This window comes from Lepeophtheirus salmonis, chromosome 11, assembly GCF_016086655.4.
Source record: "Lepeophtheirus salmonis chromosome 11, UVic_Lsal_1.4, whole genome shotgun sequence".
Lineage (NCBI taxonomy): Eukaryota > Metazoa > Arthropoda > Copepoda > Siphonostomatoida > Caligidae > Lepeophtheirus > Lepeophtheirus salmonis.
This window is the reverse complement of record NC_052141.2, coordinates 7,719,997-7,740,102: the sequence shown is the minus strand read 5'-3', so window position 1 is coordinate 7,740,102 and position 20,106 is coordinate 7,719,997. Positions and strand designations below refer to the sequence as shown.

The 20,106-nt window shown below is 32.0% G+C and overlaps 1 protein-coding gene across 3 annotated transcripts in view; it reads right to left on the bottom strand.

Annotated features, from left to right (window-relative positions):
- Positions 1-12,284: 12,284 nt before the first annotated feature.
- LOC121126034 (uncharacterized) overlaps positions 12,285-20,106 on the bottom strand; it is a 69,842-nt gene continuing 62,020 nt past the window's right edge. For all 3 annotated transcript variants that reach the window (XM_040721325.2, XM_071891583.1, XM_040721324.2), the window contains 2 exons: positions 14,418-15,306; positions 12,285-12,726 (listed from right to left, as the gene is read on the bottom strand). In XM_040721325.2, the coding sequence (XP_040577259.1) occupies positions 12,576-12,726; positions 14,418-15,163 (897 nt within the window). In that variant the 5' untranslated portion in view covers positions 15,164-15,306 and the 3' untranslated portion in view covers positions 12,285-12,575. The remainder of the gene's footprint in view (positions 12,727-14,417; positions 15,307-20,106) is intronic.

Genomic DNA, 20,106 nt, shown 5'->3' with positions numbered 1-20,106 from the left:
CAATAAGACGATTTGGCCGTACTAAAGCGTTTGAGTGAGAAAATCCGTCAAAAACAGCCAGAATTATGGAAAAACAACTCGTGGACTTTACACGACGATTACGCACTATCACAGAGAGCCACGATTGTGATTGAATTTAAAGGAAAAACACTCAATAAATACCATCGATCAACCACCATATTCACTTGATTTAGCTCCGTTTAACTTTTTTTGTGCTCCATATTTAAATTTCCACTCCGTGGAATCCGTTTTGTGTCTATTGAATCCATAAAACAAAATTCGTGGAAGGAGTTAAAGGCCATGCCAAACAGTGCTTATAAAAAATAGTTTGACGACTGGAAAAAACGTTGGCCTATGTGTATTACATCAAAAGGAATTTATTTTGAAGGACAAAAAAATACATTTTGATGATTAAATGTGAAATTTGTGTTTAATTTAACAATTCTTCTTACTTTTTTAACAAAATCTAGATTGTTTAAAGGTGCAGAAATCCCCGGAGTTCATGTCAACTGTCGCTTCCTCTTTAGTTTAAGTTGCATATTTACTAGAGCGTAACAACATTAGAACAAAATATAAAGTGTATTTAGTTATCAGCTGCCAGTGATTCTGCTTATTTTCTCCTTATCAGATATCTGAACGTTGATTTGTTGAAATAAATTCGCTTAATTAAGCTGGAAATACATTCAAAACAATTATTGAATCACAGTCGGAAATTATTTTCTTTGACTTAAAAAAAAACGACTGTTATTCTGGGTTTATTTACTGTATCTTTTAGTATAAAAGGTTGCATGATATAAAAAATTTAACTATTTCATATATTGATAGAAAAAAAAAATTGTTAAGGATTTAAAAAATGATTATAATTCTGTCCAGTATATGAAATCGTAGTCTCAACAGAAATGTCGGTCCAAACCAGTCTAAAAAAGATCCGCAAGTCTAGACCAAAATATACGTCCAAACCAGTCTAGAAAGAATCACATACGAGTGACCGAACCGGAAAAAAAGCAACCTATGTTATGAATTAAGTTTCAACACTGGTATACTTGTTGTGTCAAGAAGTATGTAATATTTAAAGTAGTTTTTCATAAAATGTCTCAAACAATATGTAATACAAGAAAACATTTCCTTCTTTGAAATAAATATATTATTTTTAATTAAATTAATGGAAGTTACATCTTCTGAAAGTTTGTGCGTTGTGTACATTAGTTAGTGGCATTAGATAGAGGGTGCTGCATGGAAATTAGGACACTCCTATAAAGTTTTATAACTCTAGGTTTTCTTAACTAATTATAATGCTGGAAATTGCGTCAGAAACAGCTTAATTTATGATTGTTTACTTACAATCAGTAAAAATGATCAAATTATCTCAGAATGAGATGTTGGATACAAGATCTTAATAACTCTCCGGGGGGAGGGGGGCGGGAATAACTCCCATATAACTTTTTGAGCAGCTCAATGTGTCCAGAAACACAGTGTACCTCATCAAGCAGCAGCATCCAGTAGAACGATGCTTATGCCCTTACTAAACGCAGACAGAAGTTTCTTGTTGAAAACTGCGACAGACTGGAGTACTGACCCAAGTCAATACGATCCATACAGTCTGTATTGTACCCGCTTGACATTACGGTTTGGCCATACATGGAGTCAAGGATCTGCACCGACAACCATACTAAAATGGCTGTCCTGAAGGCCTTCGTCAATTAGGGCTGGGAAGGTATGAGTGAAGACACTATTTGCAACGAGTGTAAAGTCTGTACGCGGCGCTTGAATAACATATTTAACGCAAAAGGCGATTGCATTGACAAGTAATTGTTCTCCAGAACTGTGTGAAGAAAAAAAAAAAACTTGACCCATTTCTTTTGTAAATATATGTAGTTTAAAATATAAATAAAAAGTGTTGTAATTTCCTAAGTTCTTAAAAAGATTTTACCACTGATCAGAGTGAGGATGACTCCCTCAAATTTTTTGATCCGCATTATATGCCCACCGACACAGGCAACTTTTCAAGCATGTCAGCAGTGAGAGTAGAGAGGAAAGCTATGAGGCGCAAAATGGGGAGTGTGGATTTTCATCATTGGTTATCATTTATCACAACAATTATATTTTGTTTGTATATAATTTACAATTCACGCTAACAATTGGTTGAATCCCTTTGTAATATTTTATATAGTAATAGTATTTATATGTAATATATTTGTCATATTTAATCGTTTTTTCAGCTATTGTTTTATTTTACCAATTTTTCATTTAACTTGATATCACAAATATTTGTTATGATACTTTACCTTATCAATTTAATAGTAATCTAATGCTACGGCTAAAATTTTTGACTACTCATTGTATAAAATATAATATTAGCAACTTTAAGGGAAGAAATTTAGGTGATTTCTATGTTAATATATCTATCATATAGAAATGTGAAAGTTTTTGAAAGAGTTTTACAAAGTAAATCAAGTATTCCTGAATTTGATAATTTCGACTTCTTTTAATTTTAACTGTTTTATTGTGACTTTAAATACTCGCACTTGCTGAATGTTCAGGCCTAACTATGAGTGAACAGACAACGCGTATTTGGGTCATTCTACGTCAAGTGTACACACTTTTAAGCAATTTAAAGCATGATCATCACCGATTTTGAGGATTTTTGGTGAGCTTCCTTGTCTATATGAAATACAAGAGTGTGAAATATTAGGGTTATGTGACTTCCCTGGGCCTTTATAGGCCCACTCAACGTTTGACCTAATGTGTTGGACCAGTGTTGTTCAGAAGACCATAATTTCCCTCGTAATTTCTTCATTTGAAAAAAAAGTACATCAAAAGATGTATCAGAACACAAACTTTATCTTATATTAATTCATAATCTTATTCATATCAAAAATAAAAGTTTTGGTGCTCTACTGTGGCCTTCATTTTAGCGCCCTGCCAAGCAGGGCAATCTGATCTTTTTTTTAATTTTTGTAGAAAACGTATCAGTATTTGTTTCAAATATATGCATAATTCAGAAGGGGATCTTAATGAGACCCTTCCAACAATAGTATTAATTTGGGTATATAAAGCCGCTTTTATACAACATTGTTATTATTTTTCTATATTTAAACTCGTATTTTATAGAATATGCATATTTTCTCTTGATTAATAAAGTAAGTAAGGATTCTTATTGACGTAGGTACCATATATTACAATTGGAAAATGTATATATTTGATTAAATTCCAATAAAATAACATTATGACAGTTGTCATTTGAAACTTGAATTATGTATTCGATTCAACGTTTGACTCCACTGATTTACTTTACATGCAAACTCTAAGTGATTTGTCTAATTAGATAATAAATGAGTTTAGTTTTTTTTTTGTACCATAAATGGTTTTTACAAAACATAACCTTTTTAAAAAATAATCTTTTCTTTTTGATAATCTTCATCGGAGCAAAAATTTATCTTCATTTTTTTCATATTATTCAAGAAGGCTTATAGTTTCTATATTGAGCCACACACCCATTGGAAAAATAATATATCGTTTAATATTACTCCTTTTTTCCTTTAAATGATTTACAAGTTATTGGTCTGGTATAAATGTACGACTACAACATCGTGATGGTTTTTATGAGGTATAATAGTGCAAGATTGGTATAGCTTCTATAATTTATTATTTCTATACTAGTCAACCCAAGGGTGTATTGCTTCCGGTGCTTTATTTCAATGAATTGCTTGAGCTGGATCATGGACAATAAAACAGTAATTTTTCTAAAAATTCATCAATTAAGAAACTACAAACAAGTAGTTTCTTCTTTGTTAACAAATTGTATTGGGCCTTTTGCAATAAAGTTTCGTTTGGCTAACTTGACTTGATTTGTTCAAAGAAACACTCAACAAAGTCTTGTATTGGTAGTATTGAAGAAGTTAATTCAAATCTATCAGTAGATACTCATTGTTGAAATTGTATATCGTCAATGTTGTTGCTTGATATTTTTTATTTTCATGACTATCACTAAGTTGAAAAGGCAAGAAAATAATGCAGTGTTGCATGAAATAAATGCAATAACATGACGGTTCGTTGGATAAGTTGTTATTTCGGTCATTCGAGATCCTATGATCCTAACTTATTTAAAGTGCAATTTTTATTGTTATTTAATAAAAAATCTAGATTTTTAGTTATATTATACTTACTTGAATAAAAGTCCTAATTCATTTTATTCAATAACGGAAAATATTTACATAATATAAAATGCGAGTTTAAATGTAGAAAAATACTACTAATATACTATAAAAGGGGCCCTGCATACTCTAGTTAAGGATTTCATTACAAGTGATGCCATTAGGAATCTTTAATTCCACTTTGGATTCCGGATATGTTTGAAAGCATACATTGACAAATGGTCTACCAAAATGAAAACAAAATCAGTAAGCTCCAAACTTCTATATTTTATTAAAAACAGATTATAATAGGATATCAAATATAGTTTCTGTTCTTGTGTATCTTTTATTCAAATTTAGTCACTATGATAGTAATTATGGGCTTGAACAATACTGGTACAGCGCATTATGCCCAATTTTGAGCGAGCCTAGAGTGGCCTAGGTGAGTCACAAAACCCTATTATTTCAGACTCTCTCTTCTTTCATATAGAAAAGCCAGCTCGCCAAAGATCATCAAAATCATTGATGGTCATGTATTGAGGATGATACGCTCTTGATATAGAAGATCCATTATCTCAGATGTAGAGGCGATCAATCTGAATATATTTCCTTATCCAATCTAACATTACAACTATATACATACCCATTATTGGAATACACAAACATCAAAAATGTTATGACCTCAAGAATTATAAATAGAAGAAACTCTTGTTGTTGAAATACGAGTATTGGCTTAGGAATATTCCATTTGAAATGTGATGTTTTTTTTAGACGATTCCCAATGCATATATTTTATGCATACGTCATACTAAAGTACATGCAGTTAAAATAACATTTAGTATAATATTACTTGTTTAAAATGGCATAAAGTAATGTCGTACTTTCGTTCAACACATGGTCAATATCAAAGAAAGATGTAATCATTACTAGGTAGAACCTGGTATTGTGTCAACAAACAGATAACTTTTTGCTTAATGTAATATAGAAAATAACAAGGCTGCAAATATTTGTTGTTACCTTCCGTTTTTTATGAGTACACTCAGACTTACTCAACACATGGACATTAACTCCTCCAGAATAATAAAAATAGTAATATCAGATTAAGGAAAAAAGATTAATATGATTTGATGAGCCATGAAGTACTTTAGCTTGTGGGTAAACCTTGTTTGAGGTAATACTCATTTTTTTACTTTATATAAATTATTTTTTTTCTTCTTCATATGAGATCAACTAAACGCCCCTTTATTATATACAAGCGGTATTACCCGGCATTACTAGGAGTAATTAGGCACCGGCTTAAAATAATTTTTTTTTTTTTAAATTTCCTTTACTTGGTCCGATGGAGTTTCTCTGATTAAGTTCAAGTAAGCATTAAAATACTACATTTAATCCATCTTACCTGGGAATCTTGTACGAAATCCATAAATAATAAGTTGAAATAATTCTCTAGGAATGACCAGGGTGCAAACCCACGCACATTGAGTTCAATAGAAAGATTTTTCCTGAGCGCGTTGTCCATTAAGCTACGTCGATTCTTTTTTTTTTTTTTTTTAGGGAGTGTACAAGTTGGTTGTGGTCATTTATATTATATTACTCGTGTGTGTAATGAAGTTGGTATGTGGTCACCTTAATAAAAACTATAATTACATTCTACTAAGTAATGTAAGTTTGTTAATTAGACCCGTCCTTGCCTCTAAAATGAAAAAAACACTCTAAGAAAGGTTTTTTTTTTTTCAAGCAAATTACTCGCAAATATGCCCACAAAAATGTTTGCTAAGTAATTAAATCATATAAAGAGTTGTATAATAAATGACATTCCGCTATTAAAAAAAAAAAAGTTAGGAAAAGATATGGTAACTCTGATTATTTGAAAAATACTTTGGAGAAGAGTAGCCGAGCTATATTGACGCTTTATTGGATTAGCTGCAATCAACCCTTATTTGGGTGGTTTTTTTCAGTCACCACCGTGTCCCAAAATGGGATGAACCCCACCACAACTATTTAAAGAACTACTAAGAGCCCCTCATAACCCATATGTACCCCCCAATGTTTAAGCTGTTTTCGGGTACGGCCTGGCCCCAAAATGGGATGAACCCCACGGCCACTATTTAAATTTACCCCATCTCCATTCACACCCCAAAAGAGCTCCCAAAATTTGAGACTGTTTCGGGTTTCATCTCATTTTGAGGCCCGGCAGTACATAAAATAACCCCAAATTTCGAAGTATAAATGGGGGTTTGTGAGGGTACCTTAGTGTTAGTTTATGTATGGGTGTGCGGGTTAATATCTCGGGCTGGAAATGTCTGTAGAAACAGTTTTTCATATTTTGAAATTTAATATTTTTCGGTAGACGCTTTATTGGTTGACGTTTTTTACGGTCGACGTTTTGTCCATTTGACATATTGTCGGTCGACGTTTTGTCTGTGGGCATTTTGATCGACTACCAAAATCAATACATCTAAAAGTAATAACGTAGCTTTATGGATAACGAGTTCAGGATAAACTATTCTCTTGATCTCAATGTGCGTAGGTTTGCCTCTCCATCATTCCTAGAAATGGGAACATAAATTATGTGGGTATATGGACTTCAAAGAAGATTATAAGATCAGACGGAGAAAATGTAATAATATAATCATAGTTTTTTAATCAAATCGAAAAAGAATAACTAGGTTTAGTTTAAATGCATCAATTCACAATATTTTGGAAAGCATATATCATTCACAATTTTTGATAAATTATAAAACAATTACTCATACCTTGTCTCTGGTTAGTGTGTTTGGAAAGTCTAAATGAAGAACAAATGTATTTATTTTATTAGGTATCAAGGGGAACAGCTGGTCATTTTTTTTTAAATTGAGAATATAGCTAGAGATGTAAATCGTGTGTATTTTTTAAGTGCCCCTGTTTTTTATTTTGTTTTTTGAATAGGTAATTTGAAAAATAAATTATTTTTTCCTACGCCATTGTCTTTATTATTTAACTCCTGTTGAGTAAACTTTCTCTTTCAATTATTTTTCTAAAATATAAGCTACGATATTTCCCATCACTATGTATTATGAATAACTTATCAGGGTTTAAAGAAGCTTGTTGTTTTATTACTTTTTCAGTCTAAAAATTGAAATAAATTGAATTGCGAACAAGATTCAGAACCAATAAAAACACTATATTATCATAAAAAACACTTTTACGTACATAATTTTGATTAATCCAACTTTTAGTTTGTTGATTATTTTAAGAAGTAAATAAAGACTCTGAACTATAAGAGTCCCGAATTACTATATTCACGGATATGAAAATTCGATAACTTTCTTTAATACATTTGTAGAAAATTTATCCCTCCCTCCCCCTAGGGGTTCCCCTGTCTAATAAGTAGAATATAGTTATTTATTATTAAATCTTCCTTTAATTGATTAGATGGAATTGTACTAATTTATTAAAAGTCTACATTAAAGTATAAACCCACCATACATAGGAATCTTGTGAGAAATCCATGAACATAAAGCATATTTATTTCTCTATGAATGACCTGCGAGCAAACCTTTTGCACGTGCGTTGTCCATGAGCTATGTCGACTCAAAAATATAGTTGTACTTTGGCATATGAAAAACAAAACAAAACAGGTATGGAGTATTATTAGAGATGTGAAAATTATATAAATCCTTGGGAGTGTAAATAAGAAATAAAAACATATGTTGGCATTTTTGATAAACGACATATTTGCGGATAGAAATATCCCTAAATAATTATAGCTACCTTTGTTTGCTATTACTTTTGAATTATCAAAATATAGATAAATAATTAATTTTGTGACTGATGATTTTGGTGCAAATATACTCGCAGATGTTAATTTTGACCACTACATTTTTGCCACTCGTAATTTTGCTTTAAAAGGATTTTGCAACATGACATATTTTGGCATATTTTTATGTTTTTATAATATCAATTTAAACTTTACTGTTGTGTCTCAATCAGATTTATTTGATGAGGTGTGTTCAAAAGGTAAGGTGACTATATTTTAAGAAAATCTATTTTTTTATTCATAAATATTTATGTTGCCCTCTTCAAAGTCATCTCCCTCAAATACAACACACTTTTGCACCAACGTTTTTTTTAATCTTCGAAGCACTTCTCATAAGCCTTGAGCTCCTCCATCAATGTAGTCATTATTTCCTCAATCATTACAAATCTCTGTCCTTTCATAGGTCTCTTCAGTCTTAGTAACAATAAAAAGTCGCATGGGGCCAAATCTGGTGAATATGTTGGGTGAGACATGATTGTACTGTTTTTTTTTTTTTTTGGACAATCAATCTGACACATTATCATGATGCAAAAGCCATGAAATGTTTTTCTACAATTTAGGACCACATGTAAACATTTTTTTATTATTATTTTACTCAGAACAGTTTCATTGTATGTCACTGATCACATTTCAAGAGTTTTAGAGCACTTAATTTTATTTCATATAAATAAATTTGATGCATTCCATAACAAAAAAATTGCATAACACACATAACCCTTCAAACTGTTATGCCTCTCACCAACAAACGAAACATATTATATGGATGAATTAGTAAAAATATGTTTGGGGTAAGTGTATCAACATACAAAAATTTAAAAAAACCAAGTATACCAAATGTAGGCTGCCCACGAAATTAAAAAAGTCACCCTACTTTTTGAACACGCCTTTTATATCTAGGAGAAGAAGAAAGAGGACAATCATGATGAAATGATTAATAAATAATAATAAAAAATGGAAGAGTCAATGAGTATTCTGATACTATCTGTAGGAGCTCACATCATGCAACCTGTTGTGATAAAAAACATTATTTTTGAAGACAAATTCCTATTTGTCAACTCATATGGGCATTGTACAATTCTAAGGAAATGATATTTGTTGTATTTGGAAATTTATATCAACAACGTGTGGTATATTAAGTAGTCATATAGAATGTTATTTGAAATCTCAAAGCCTGATGGTTTGACTAAATGTATACTATTTAAAATTAAAGAAGATAAGGGATTATTATTAAATTCATTAATCATTGGTTGATTAATGATAAGTCAAATATTACAATATTTTTTCATTTTTTCTTCTTCTCTTAGCTACGAGTATCTAAATTATACTTTGTCTGATTGAGATACATCATTAAAATTAGAACTGCTAACATAAAAACATCTAAGTTGCGAATATGTCATCCTGCAAAATTTGCTTTAGGCAAAATTATGAGTGGCAAAGATGTAGGCAGCTAAATCACGAATGACCAAAATGTTCACAGCAAATTGCCTAAAGAACAAAATATTTTGAAGGTTACGTACTTATATTTAAAAAAATTGAATGTTCATGAGCTTATAAGTTCTAGTCATAACTAATTATCAGAGATCGGAAAAATATGTAAATTTTTTTATCAAAATATTTGGGGAAAATGTGAAGCAAAATGCCAAAATATATTGTAGGTTTTTTATGTGCATACTTTATTTTAGATGGAAGATAAATACTCGTATTATCTTCCAAACAACCGCTTACTGAGAGGATTCTTTGCTTGTTCCAAGGTATTCACGCAGACCAGAATGCCTTGTAGAGATCCAGGCCAAAGGCACTATATCTGTAATTTTTGTCATACTTCTTCCTGGGGCAATGCTGACACATTTCACTTTATATATATTTCAATAGAACTACCCTTTGCAGCATTTGTCAAATAATGCTAGATTTCAGAAACTTTTTAGAGGATATTCATTCTTACAGTTTGGTCTCTTAGATCCGCTTCATTTTTACTTTTTTGATGCAGGCTTGTGCAGCATTTTGAATCTCGATCTGTTGGGAAAATATGAATAATTCGGATTTTATTTTTTTAAATAATAATAGTACTCTCAGAGCCCTTAGTAGAACTTTAACTATTAGTATGATGTAGCAACTAAATTTGGAGAACATTGATCACGTCGTCTCAGTTCAGCCACTTGATTCATAGCTTAGGTGAAGACTGAAGCAAGGAGGGATGCAGCATTGTTTGGACGTACCCGGCTGGTCGTTTACACGAAGAAATTCCTTGTACTTCTGTAGAACATTTTAATTTTTACTATTGAGGGCAAAATGTAGCATTTTGTACCTTGCCCATGGACAATATGTTATTAGTTTACAAAAATGTAAAATATGTTGTTTTTGAACGGAATTCAAAAATATGTAAAATATATTATAAAATTGTATTCATATACTTTATATTTTTCGTTTTTATATTCTTTAATTCCTATCTAGGAGTGAAGAAAATGTAAAGAAAACTAGGATTGTAGGACTGGAAGACCGAATAATTGGTCTTTAGGAATGTTCAATGGTAAGAAAAATCACACTGAAAAAAAAAAGAACATACTGAACAGAGAGGGTGGAGACTTATTTGGAAATACTTTGTCGTTCCTAAAGAAGGAACAATATTTTATGTATATACATTTTGACAAAAAAGTAACAGGAATTATTAATTCAAATTGCTCGAGCTGAAGATATTTAGAATTATTTTTTATAGGTCGACATCACTGTTTCTCATTATGATGCCAAGTTTGATCACCATCTGCTGACCAGTTTCCTTGCAACAGATGGATAAGTCAGTTTACCTCACGAAATTATTGAACAAAAAAATCGCCATATTGCCTCAACATCTCTCACAAGTCAGTATATACAATTTTGACTGGAAATTTGGTCATGAGACGCGTTGCTACACGGTTTGTTCCAAAAGATTTGAATTTTCAGCAAAAACAGTACCCTGAGCAAGTCTCTTTGGACATACTTGATCGTGGGAATTCAGACCCAAAGTTCATGGAGCACATCATAATTTGTGATGAAACGTGGGTCTACAACTATGACATGCAAACAAGCCAACAATCATTAGATAACTCAAAAAATCGTAGAAATCAGTGATCACTTTTGTGGTAAACTGACTTATCCAGCTGTTGTAATCCAACAGGTCTACAAATCATGCTCAAACTTGACTGTGCTGCCGACCTAGAAAAAAGAATGTTTTTACTTCCTTCAGCGTAGGCAATTTAAATTAACAATTCCGGGTACTTTTTTAACAGAATGTATACGGACTTCAAAAACAAATCCTATATGTAAGATGGAATAAATAAAATACAATAATATGAAGTATATTTAATCAGTGCAACTCCATCCGACCAAATAAAGTAACATTAAAAAAGAAAACCTGTTTAGGTTTACAGATACAAAACTCACGATTATAAATGCTTAGGATTTGCAATACTAATTTTAATATATACATTAGCATTTGTATGTGTGTGTGTGTGTCTTTTATAGGTGCCCACACGATTAAGCCTAGGAGGCTGAAAGTTTAAATGGATGACTCTTTTGAAACATGTCAGTATAAGAAAGGAGTCCCAATTTTCGGCAAGGTTATTTAATGGAGGCTTATACGACTCAACGCACAAAAAAAATAGATCTCAAGAAGACCACACCAGAGGTTGAATCATATATCAAAAAGTAACAAGCGTCTTCAAAAACAAATATACAAATAGATACGTTTTTCTAAATTTAAATTCAAAATCAAAAAAGTAAAAGAAAAAAAGAAAAAATTGTGAAAATTGCACTTTGCTTTCATATTTTTCAGTTGCAAAAAATGGATTTCCTATGAAATATTGGATTTGTCGATAACATGAAGTTTGTAGACATTTGTCTAAAGAGTGATTTACATGTCAATTTAACATATAAAAACTGATGTTTCATATAAATATCTGTTAATTTCCGAATAATTTTTTTTCTCTTATTTTTCATTAAAAGTTAATGCTCTATTTTAAGAAGAAATGCTAGAAAACGCTGGATTTGGAACGAAAAATTATGGAACAGTTATGCCTTTTTTGCATTATGATGCAGTTTTTGGGAGATTTTTTTTCCACAATTTTATCCTCCATAACTTTTTTGGTTTTGGATTTATGAAAATTCTCAATAGGTTTGTGTTGTTCTTTACAATGACAATAAATGAAATTATGTTGGTTTTTTTTTTCAAAATTAGTAAATAACAGATTTTTAAATTTTTCTTTCAGAATTTCTGGTTGGAATTTTTGTTGACAAAACTAAAAGATGGACTTTTCATCAAGACATTTTTTTTCATACATTTAAGTTCCTATGTTATTTGCAATATATAACATAAACACTTGTTTTCAAATTGCCTTATATTACCCGATTTATTATTAAAATTGTAGAAAATATAAAGAAATTAAATTGTATTGACAATTGTCAATGTGATTTCCCGCTCCCTCCTTTGTCCAAGGAACTCCTTTGCTAATGAATAAAACAAAATATTTATACATAGTTATAATACAAATATATACAATTGCCATGTCAAACACTCTGCATCCATAAATATTGAATACAAAAATAAAATACTATTTTATTAAAAATATATGTTATATAATAATTAATATTGTGAACATTTGTCCTGTTAGTTATTTAGGATTCCGCCGGTCAGAGAGTGCTTTTTTGACTTGATATTGAGTAGGCATTTTAAAAGGATGAGGATATAATTGTCGTCGTTGAAAATAGCTATAAATATCCCCAGTTGGAGCATAAAATATGGGATCCGTGAAATCAATTTCCCTAATTGACAAAAAAAAAAAAAATCAAAGATTAGAAATAATTTAAATATGTAGAACAACACAAAAATACACTCTTATGATTTTTCTCCAGAAATGAAGCTGAAATACTTTTGTATTCTCAATTAAAATGTCTAACTTTTTTTTAAAAAGTAAAATAGAATGTGAGCACTCGATAGAGCCAAAAATCTTCGTTCAAAATGAAATTGAGTAATGGATCTCAATTTGTTGGCCCAAAGTTATGGTCGACTATGCGGTATTTAGGTTTTTGGGTTTTACTGACCTTGATCTGGACCACTCATAATTTAATTTATAATCTTTATACTAAGTTTGAGAAAAATCAATCCTTAAATTTTGCCAATATTTTAGAAGAGTGGCCCTTAACATGGGGACTACGCTCCACGAGAATGGAATTCAATAATACAGTGTCGAGACCTAAAACTTGATATAACATTAAATTAAGATTATATCCCCGTTATTATTAACACACCAAACGTAAGCTGAAACAAAAATTAACAAGTTTGGTGTTCATAAAGATGCATTATAAAACACTAATTAGCAAAGCAATAGACTAAATACCACTAAACTAATTGACTTGGGGCTGAAATTAACAAAATTTATTCATCAAATAAAATATCTTTTCAATAGATTTGAGGCTCAAGGACCTCATTAATATATTTGTATTTTAATTAACTTTTATAAATGTTATACACTTTAAAAAAATGATTTTTTTATAAAAAATAAACCGGAAAGCATATTAATATATATATATTTTTTCCTCGCAATACTTTTTCAAAACTGATATTGTAATATATTATTTTGAATAATTACAGGGAGTGGGAAATGAATAAAGTTACTGTCAAAAGTTTGGACATATTACTAAAAGGGTTGAGACCTACTGTACTAGAATATATTTCAATCCTTTCCAGAAAATATAAAATATACCCAATATTTGACACGTTTATATATATCACTAGCAGAGGGTGCCGCGTTGCAGAGCCGAATATGGGAGGAATAGAAACAAAGAGTGAAGGTAGAAGAAAAGTGACAGATGAAGAAGAGTAGAATAGAGAGAAGGCAAAAGTATTTCTATTTCGGCCGAAAATAAATTCTTCATTATCTGATAGGTATAAAAACAACAACTAGGAGGTATGCTTATATATTTACTAGCTAAATTTTAGACTAATCTAATCGGAAGTTTTGGATTAAATGTGTGGTAACAAAAAAAATAGACTTATAAATAGAATGGACACTCGGTAGAATGTCATCTTTCATTTTCCTAACAGGCAGAGGGTGATTACGTTGCAGGGCTGAATATAGATTAATGGAAACAAAGAATGAAAGTAAAAGAAAACAGACAGATTAAGAAGACAAGAGGGGATTGACAAAGAGAAGGAGAGGGATATAGAAAGAGAGAATGGAAAGAATTTTCTTTTTGGATCAAAAACAGGCTTTCCATGACCTCAGAAGCGCCAAAAATATCATAGAAACATGCTTGGTTATATAATACGTGTACTTCTAAATTTCAGAATCACAATGCAATCATTTTAGATTGCATATTCTAATAACCCGAATGACATAATTATAAATATACACATATAAAAAGATTAATTTTAAATTTATTAATTTATGTTAAAGATTGCTTTTGTATTGATATACCTCATATAATACAAATATATATATATATTAACTTACTTTTCAGGACCCTCATAGGTGGACTCAAAGTATAACCTTTCACGAAAGGGCATTAACCAGTCCTTTGCACCTCCCTTGCAGGTTTTTAATTTTTTCTCTCCATAGAGGCATAAATCTGGAAAGGAGGGTTTTTCTTCGCGAGGTTTTGGGCCTCTTGCATCAAAATTAAGCCTTGGCACAAGCTTCTCATTTCCAACGACTTCCGTCTCTGCCTCTTCTTCTTCTTCTTCTTCAGACTCATCCGAGTCGACGATGTAACTTTCTGCATTAATCCGAATCAAAGATGGATTATCTTCTACTTCCAAAGGGGCCGCCGGAGTACGAATGGGATGAAGCTGTTTCTTCGCAAACTCAAATACATTCTGATTAAAACTATTTTCAACATTATTCGTAGGAAGAACAGGAGGTACTTCATCGTTGAGGATCGAATGTATTTGCTCTTGTGAAATGGATTCATTTTTCGTATCACTTTCCTCATATGAGGACTGAGTCAACATTTTCAACTCCTCTGATAGACGCTTTGCTCGATCCTTGAGCGCGTTCAACTCTTCAGATACTTCATTCATTTCATCAGATGAGGTTTGTGAAGAATTATTATCATTATTGATTGTATAGTTATCCATGTCCTCGTCCAAATCCTCTACATCATTTTCTTCTTCTGAAGAAGAAGAAGAAGTGTCGTTGAGATAAATACTAAGTCTTTTATCGTATTTAGCTTCTGGAGGGATGACAAGTTCACTGTCCATGCCTGAGATCTTTGAAAAGATGAGAGAATATAGGTTTTCAGAGGATTCACTGATGGTGACTAAGCTGCGTTCTAGTTGTTTTGAAGGTTTTATTCGTTCTTTCACTTTGAGATCACGAGGAGTATAAGAGTTACTTAGGAAATCTGAAAAATAAATAAGAAGTTCATCAAAAGTATTCAAATATTATTATAGGATTTAATATATTCATTTATCTATATTGTTACTGATAAGGTTAAAGGTATATTGGATGGAAAAGAGCATATATTAAGGGATCCAATTAATTTTAGAGTTGATGGGTATATTACAGGGTGTCCACGATAAATTGGAACTACTTTAAACTTCATCCAGATCCATAATGTGGATATTCGGGGTTAAATCATACTAATATAAAAGGTTGCGTGAACAATACACTATAACTTCCACCACAATTGTTTCGACAACAAACAATAGTCATCATGGAACAAGCAAGGAGAGACACCATCCTCGAATTGGCTTGCACGGGACACAAGCCCTCTGCTATTTACAAGCTTCTTAACTACCCCAAGACCACGCTGTACCGGGTATTCAATGCCTGCAAGGTTGAGGGGACGGTCTACCGCAAGGCTCACAACATGAGAAGTGACCGTATCCGCACTCCCTGCTTCCTTGAAGGCCTCCAGAAGTCCATCAAGGCTTCCCCGGGGACTTCATTGTCCAGGTTGGCCAAGAACCGTGGAGTGAGGAAGCAGCTGGTCTCCCAGAATGTGAATGAGGACCTCGGGTACGGGTCATACCGAATAGCCGAACAACACATCCTCACGGCATCCACGAAGGCCACCAGACTCACCAACGGTAAGCGTCTCCTCAATGACCTGAAGAGCCATGGAGGAAGAATCTTTTTCTTCTCCGACGAGAAGAACTGGACGGTCGACAGAAGCTACAACGTCCAGAATGACAGGTGGCTTACCAAGGAGAGAGAAGACGTCCCTGCGGTCTTGACCACAAAGTTCCCGGGCTCCATTACGAGGAAGTGGAATGCTGTCGATTCCGCGGAAGTCATCAGGGCATTCAAATCCTTTAGGGGCAGGATGGAGAAGATGGTGGCTGCTGAGGGAGGACATGTTGAATAAATTTATTGTTTAATATCATGTCTAACTTTTTCATATTAACAAATACACTCCCAATTCCATTTTTATCAAGCAGGTTGAATTTTAAGATAGTTCCAATTTATTGTGGACACCCAATATATACATAGACTTAAGGCTAAAAATCCAGTGTAGAATGGTATGTTTAAAAAAAAGACACCGAAATTCAACATAGTAATCCTGACAATTTGAATAATTTTTGGAGGAGAGAAAGAATAATGTTCATCATGTATCATAAGCTACAATCAGCTGTGATACGGGAGGAAGGCGAAAAGGATATAAACAAGGACATTTTCTAGAATTACTCCCTTGCCGACCCCCAATTCCACTCTGAGACCAAAAAGGACTTACAATTATAAGTCTGCAACAAATCTTTAGGGTTACACTCCCAATGTTAATATAATTGTATGTCTTTAAAAAAGGATTTTTACTACTCCAGAATTAAATAATCATGACAACTGCTAAGGAAGAGAAAATTCATTCTTCAGACTACCCATTCAAAAAAAAAAAAACCTGGCCAGCTAAAAAATACAACAGATTTATATCATTATTCGTAATTATTATTCAACTTTCGACAGCCACATCAAGTTCGTGTTTTTTTTTTATGTAATTAGAAGTGTAAAAAGAGAAACAATGTAAGAAAACCTTCTTTGAGTGGTTTTAAGACAACATCCTTTGATGGAGAAAAATATATAAGTATAACAACATTTAAATGGGAAGGACATCTAATTTGCATAAATGCACTTAAACTAAATGTACAAATTTAAATGCATATGAAAAATGCTTTAATATTTGTGGAATAATTACAACCTTTAAACAATTCATTCAACATATATCTATCCATTCTGAAATCAACTCCAAGTATTTGAGATTATATATGGTTAGTGTGGGGAATGGTAAAAAAGATCGAACCGATTAAAAAAAAAGACTGAATGGGGTGGAAGACCGGTTCGAGAGTACTTTTAATCTAATATACGGGTGGTATTTTTTTCATTGAAATATGAGAACGGGTTGACAAATGTCAATGTAGTAATTTCTCAGTCCTTCTACACCATTATTAGCCAGCGTACTTGAGCCTTTACTTACAAGTTTCTAGTATTGGATGACTGAGACATACAACATTAGTTGCAAATGATAAAAATGCTAGCTATTATTTTATATAAGGCATGCAACCTCATCTAAAGCTCATAGGCACTAATTTGATTCCCAAATATTGGATGTTTTTTTTTAGTTTCAAAATCCCCAAACTCATATAATCAAAATTATTTAAACAATAAGTTTGTTTTTCTCGATGTTTTTTATTCATAATTGTATTATAAGGATTTTTATTGATGTGTACTGGTAGAAAATGGACGGAATAGTTGAAAACATAATACAAAATATTATTTATCTAAGGGTTATAAGCGTGAAACTTTATATTGTGTATATAATTCCGTTTTATTTTATTCCCAAGGTCTCTAAACAAGTTGTAAAAAGGATGTCGACTAACAGAATGTTACATATAGTTTTAAATATATTTCATGCACAATCATAGTTTGCCTTCATTCTTAATTTATCACAAAGTAATTATTATTTGTATTTATCAATTTAAAAGTTAATTTTTAGAACCCTTATTGTCGATTAATAAAATTTTAGGCATATTTTTATTGACCTTTAGTTTCCTTTGATTTTGTTGCAACAAAAAATATATTTTCAAAAAAAAAGAATAAAAAAGGTTTTTATGATCAACATTTATTTTCTTATGAAAGGAAAAAAACAAGATTCTAATATTCACTGTTTATAACAATATTTTACAAAAAACAATGTACTTTCTTTGTCTGAATAAGCTTCTCATTTTTAGAAAAAAAAGAATTTTAATGGCTCTGTATACCAAGTAAAGACACTCTTAAACATATTATCCTTAGTTATTTACAAATATATTTACACACAACACTTAATGAGGTAAAAACCAAGGTTAATAGAAATACAAGGTTATACCATAAGGCATGTACGACTGATGTTGGACTTCCCCCACGCTTTTACTATTAACGTCATAGTGGAAGAGTGGTTGCACGTTATGTCAAAATCGGTTTTTCTTGCCAACCAGTCGGTACGATACATTAAATTGAAAATTCTAACACGACGTCATAGACTATGATTGGTTCCGTGTTTAGTCAAAATCTCCCTGTCTTGCCAGCAGTCGGTACAATACATCAGATCGAAAATTCTAGCAAGCCCTATTGCATGATGGTCTAACCTTGTATTTCTATTAATCTTGGTAAAAACTAGTCTATAAACAATAAGAAAAAGTTTCGAATGTATCTTCAATCGCTTGTTGTAAAAAACGGCCTAAAATTGTGTAAAATATATGCAATTATGTATTTCTATCGAACTATTTTGAATATCATAACTTTTGACAATTTCATAATTTGATTATGCCAATAGGTATATATGTAAAGAATATGATAGGCCAGTATGTTTTAATTATTTAATACGGTTCATCTAACAATTTGAAGAATTTGGAAGGATATCCTACATTCTATTACGAATCTAATCAGACGTTGGAAATTACAAGACCTCTTCCGATTATCAAATAGAAAAATAATATATAACCATATGTCATTATTGCACCGAGAGTATAATTGAGGATTGGCATCGGAATATTTCCAGCGTAAACCCTCCTATGTATGAAATGTGATTTGTGTTTATATTCTTCCTCTCAGAAATTCTAAAGATCTACAAGGTCTTGCAGATAAATTGGGACTGAATTTTACTGCTTCTAGATCAATCAAGGTTGCAAGTAAAACAAAGTACAATCATTCAATTGATTCTTTATTTGATTGAAAATAATGTTATTTAATGTGATCTTCATTTTGGCAACCATTCTCTCAATTATTGACCTGAAGGCCTTGCACGCCCTGACAACTTCTGCAGGATCAATAACCGCCTAGTGGCCTTCAAGGCCTTGATGCTATTGTGGGTGGTAGCACTAACCTCTCTCTCTAACTTTCCCTATAAGTAAAAGTCCAAGGGGCTCATATTAGAGGAGTTGGGGGGGGTGATTTCGTTGCTCAAAAAACCGATTTTATTGGTACTGAATCTTCTTGGCTGTGTTCAGGAGCACAGTCTTACTGAAACACTAACTAGTTTCCATTGGCCTCCTTGTTCATCCAGGGAACGACAATAGTCTTTGTGTATCTATATGACCCGACCCGTTCCTTCGAATTAGAGAAGACCTGAGGTATCACTTACCGTTGCTCCCCAGGACGCCCAAGGTCATAGCAGATAACGGAAACTTGATGTTGAAGACGTGAGGAAAGGCAGACTTCTCCTGGTACAGCCTCCTATCATTTTGTCTATTGTCTGTCCGCTTGACGGTCCTATTTTCCCTTCATTATAGTGTTAGGGTAGTTCCAGCGTCAGCAAGTTCGACAATTGTTGACCTTTTTCGCTGATCCATCGTTACATATTGTTTGACTACATTCAAAACAGGCTCAATCAAAAGGTAATAACCTAACCTTTCAAATGGTACATTAAAATTATATATATATCCACTCTTTATTGATGTGGATCCAGTAAAAGTTGGTTTCAATTTATCTGATAGACTCTGTATTATAACCTCATTACGTTTTAGCTGTTTTTCTCCAAAAATCGTTCAAACTGTTAGGATAAAAAAATACTTTTTGGGTTTCTTTTTACATATTTTATGCACCACTGAACAATGAACATACTTAAAGAAGAACTATATCCATAACTGAAAATAAATTAATTTACCAGTATGATCCAAAAAAAATTAAGGTAATCATCCCGATAATTTGAAGAATTTTGGAGACAAGAGGA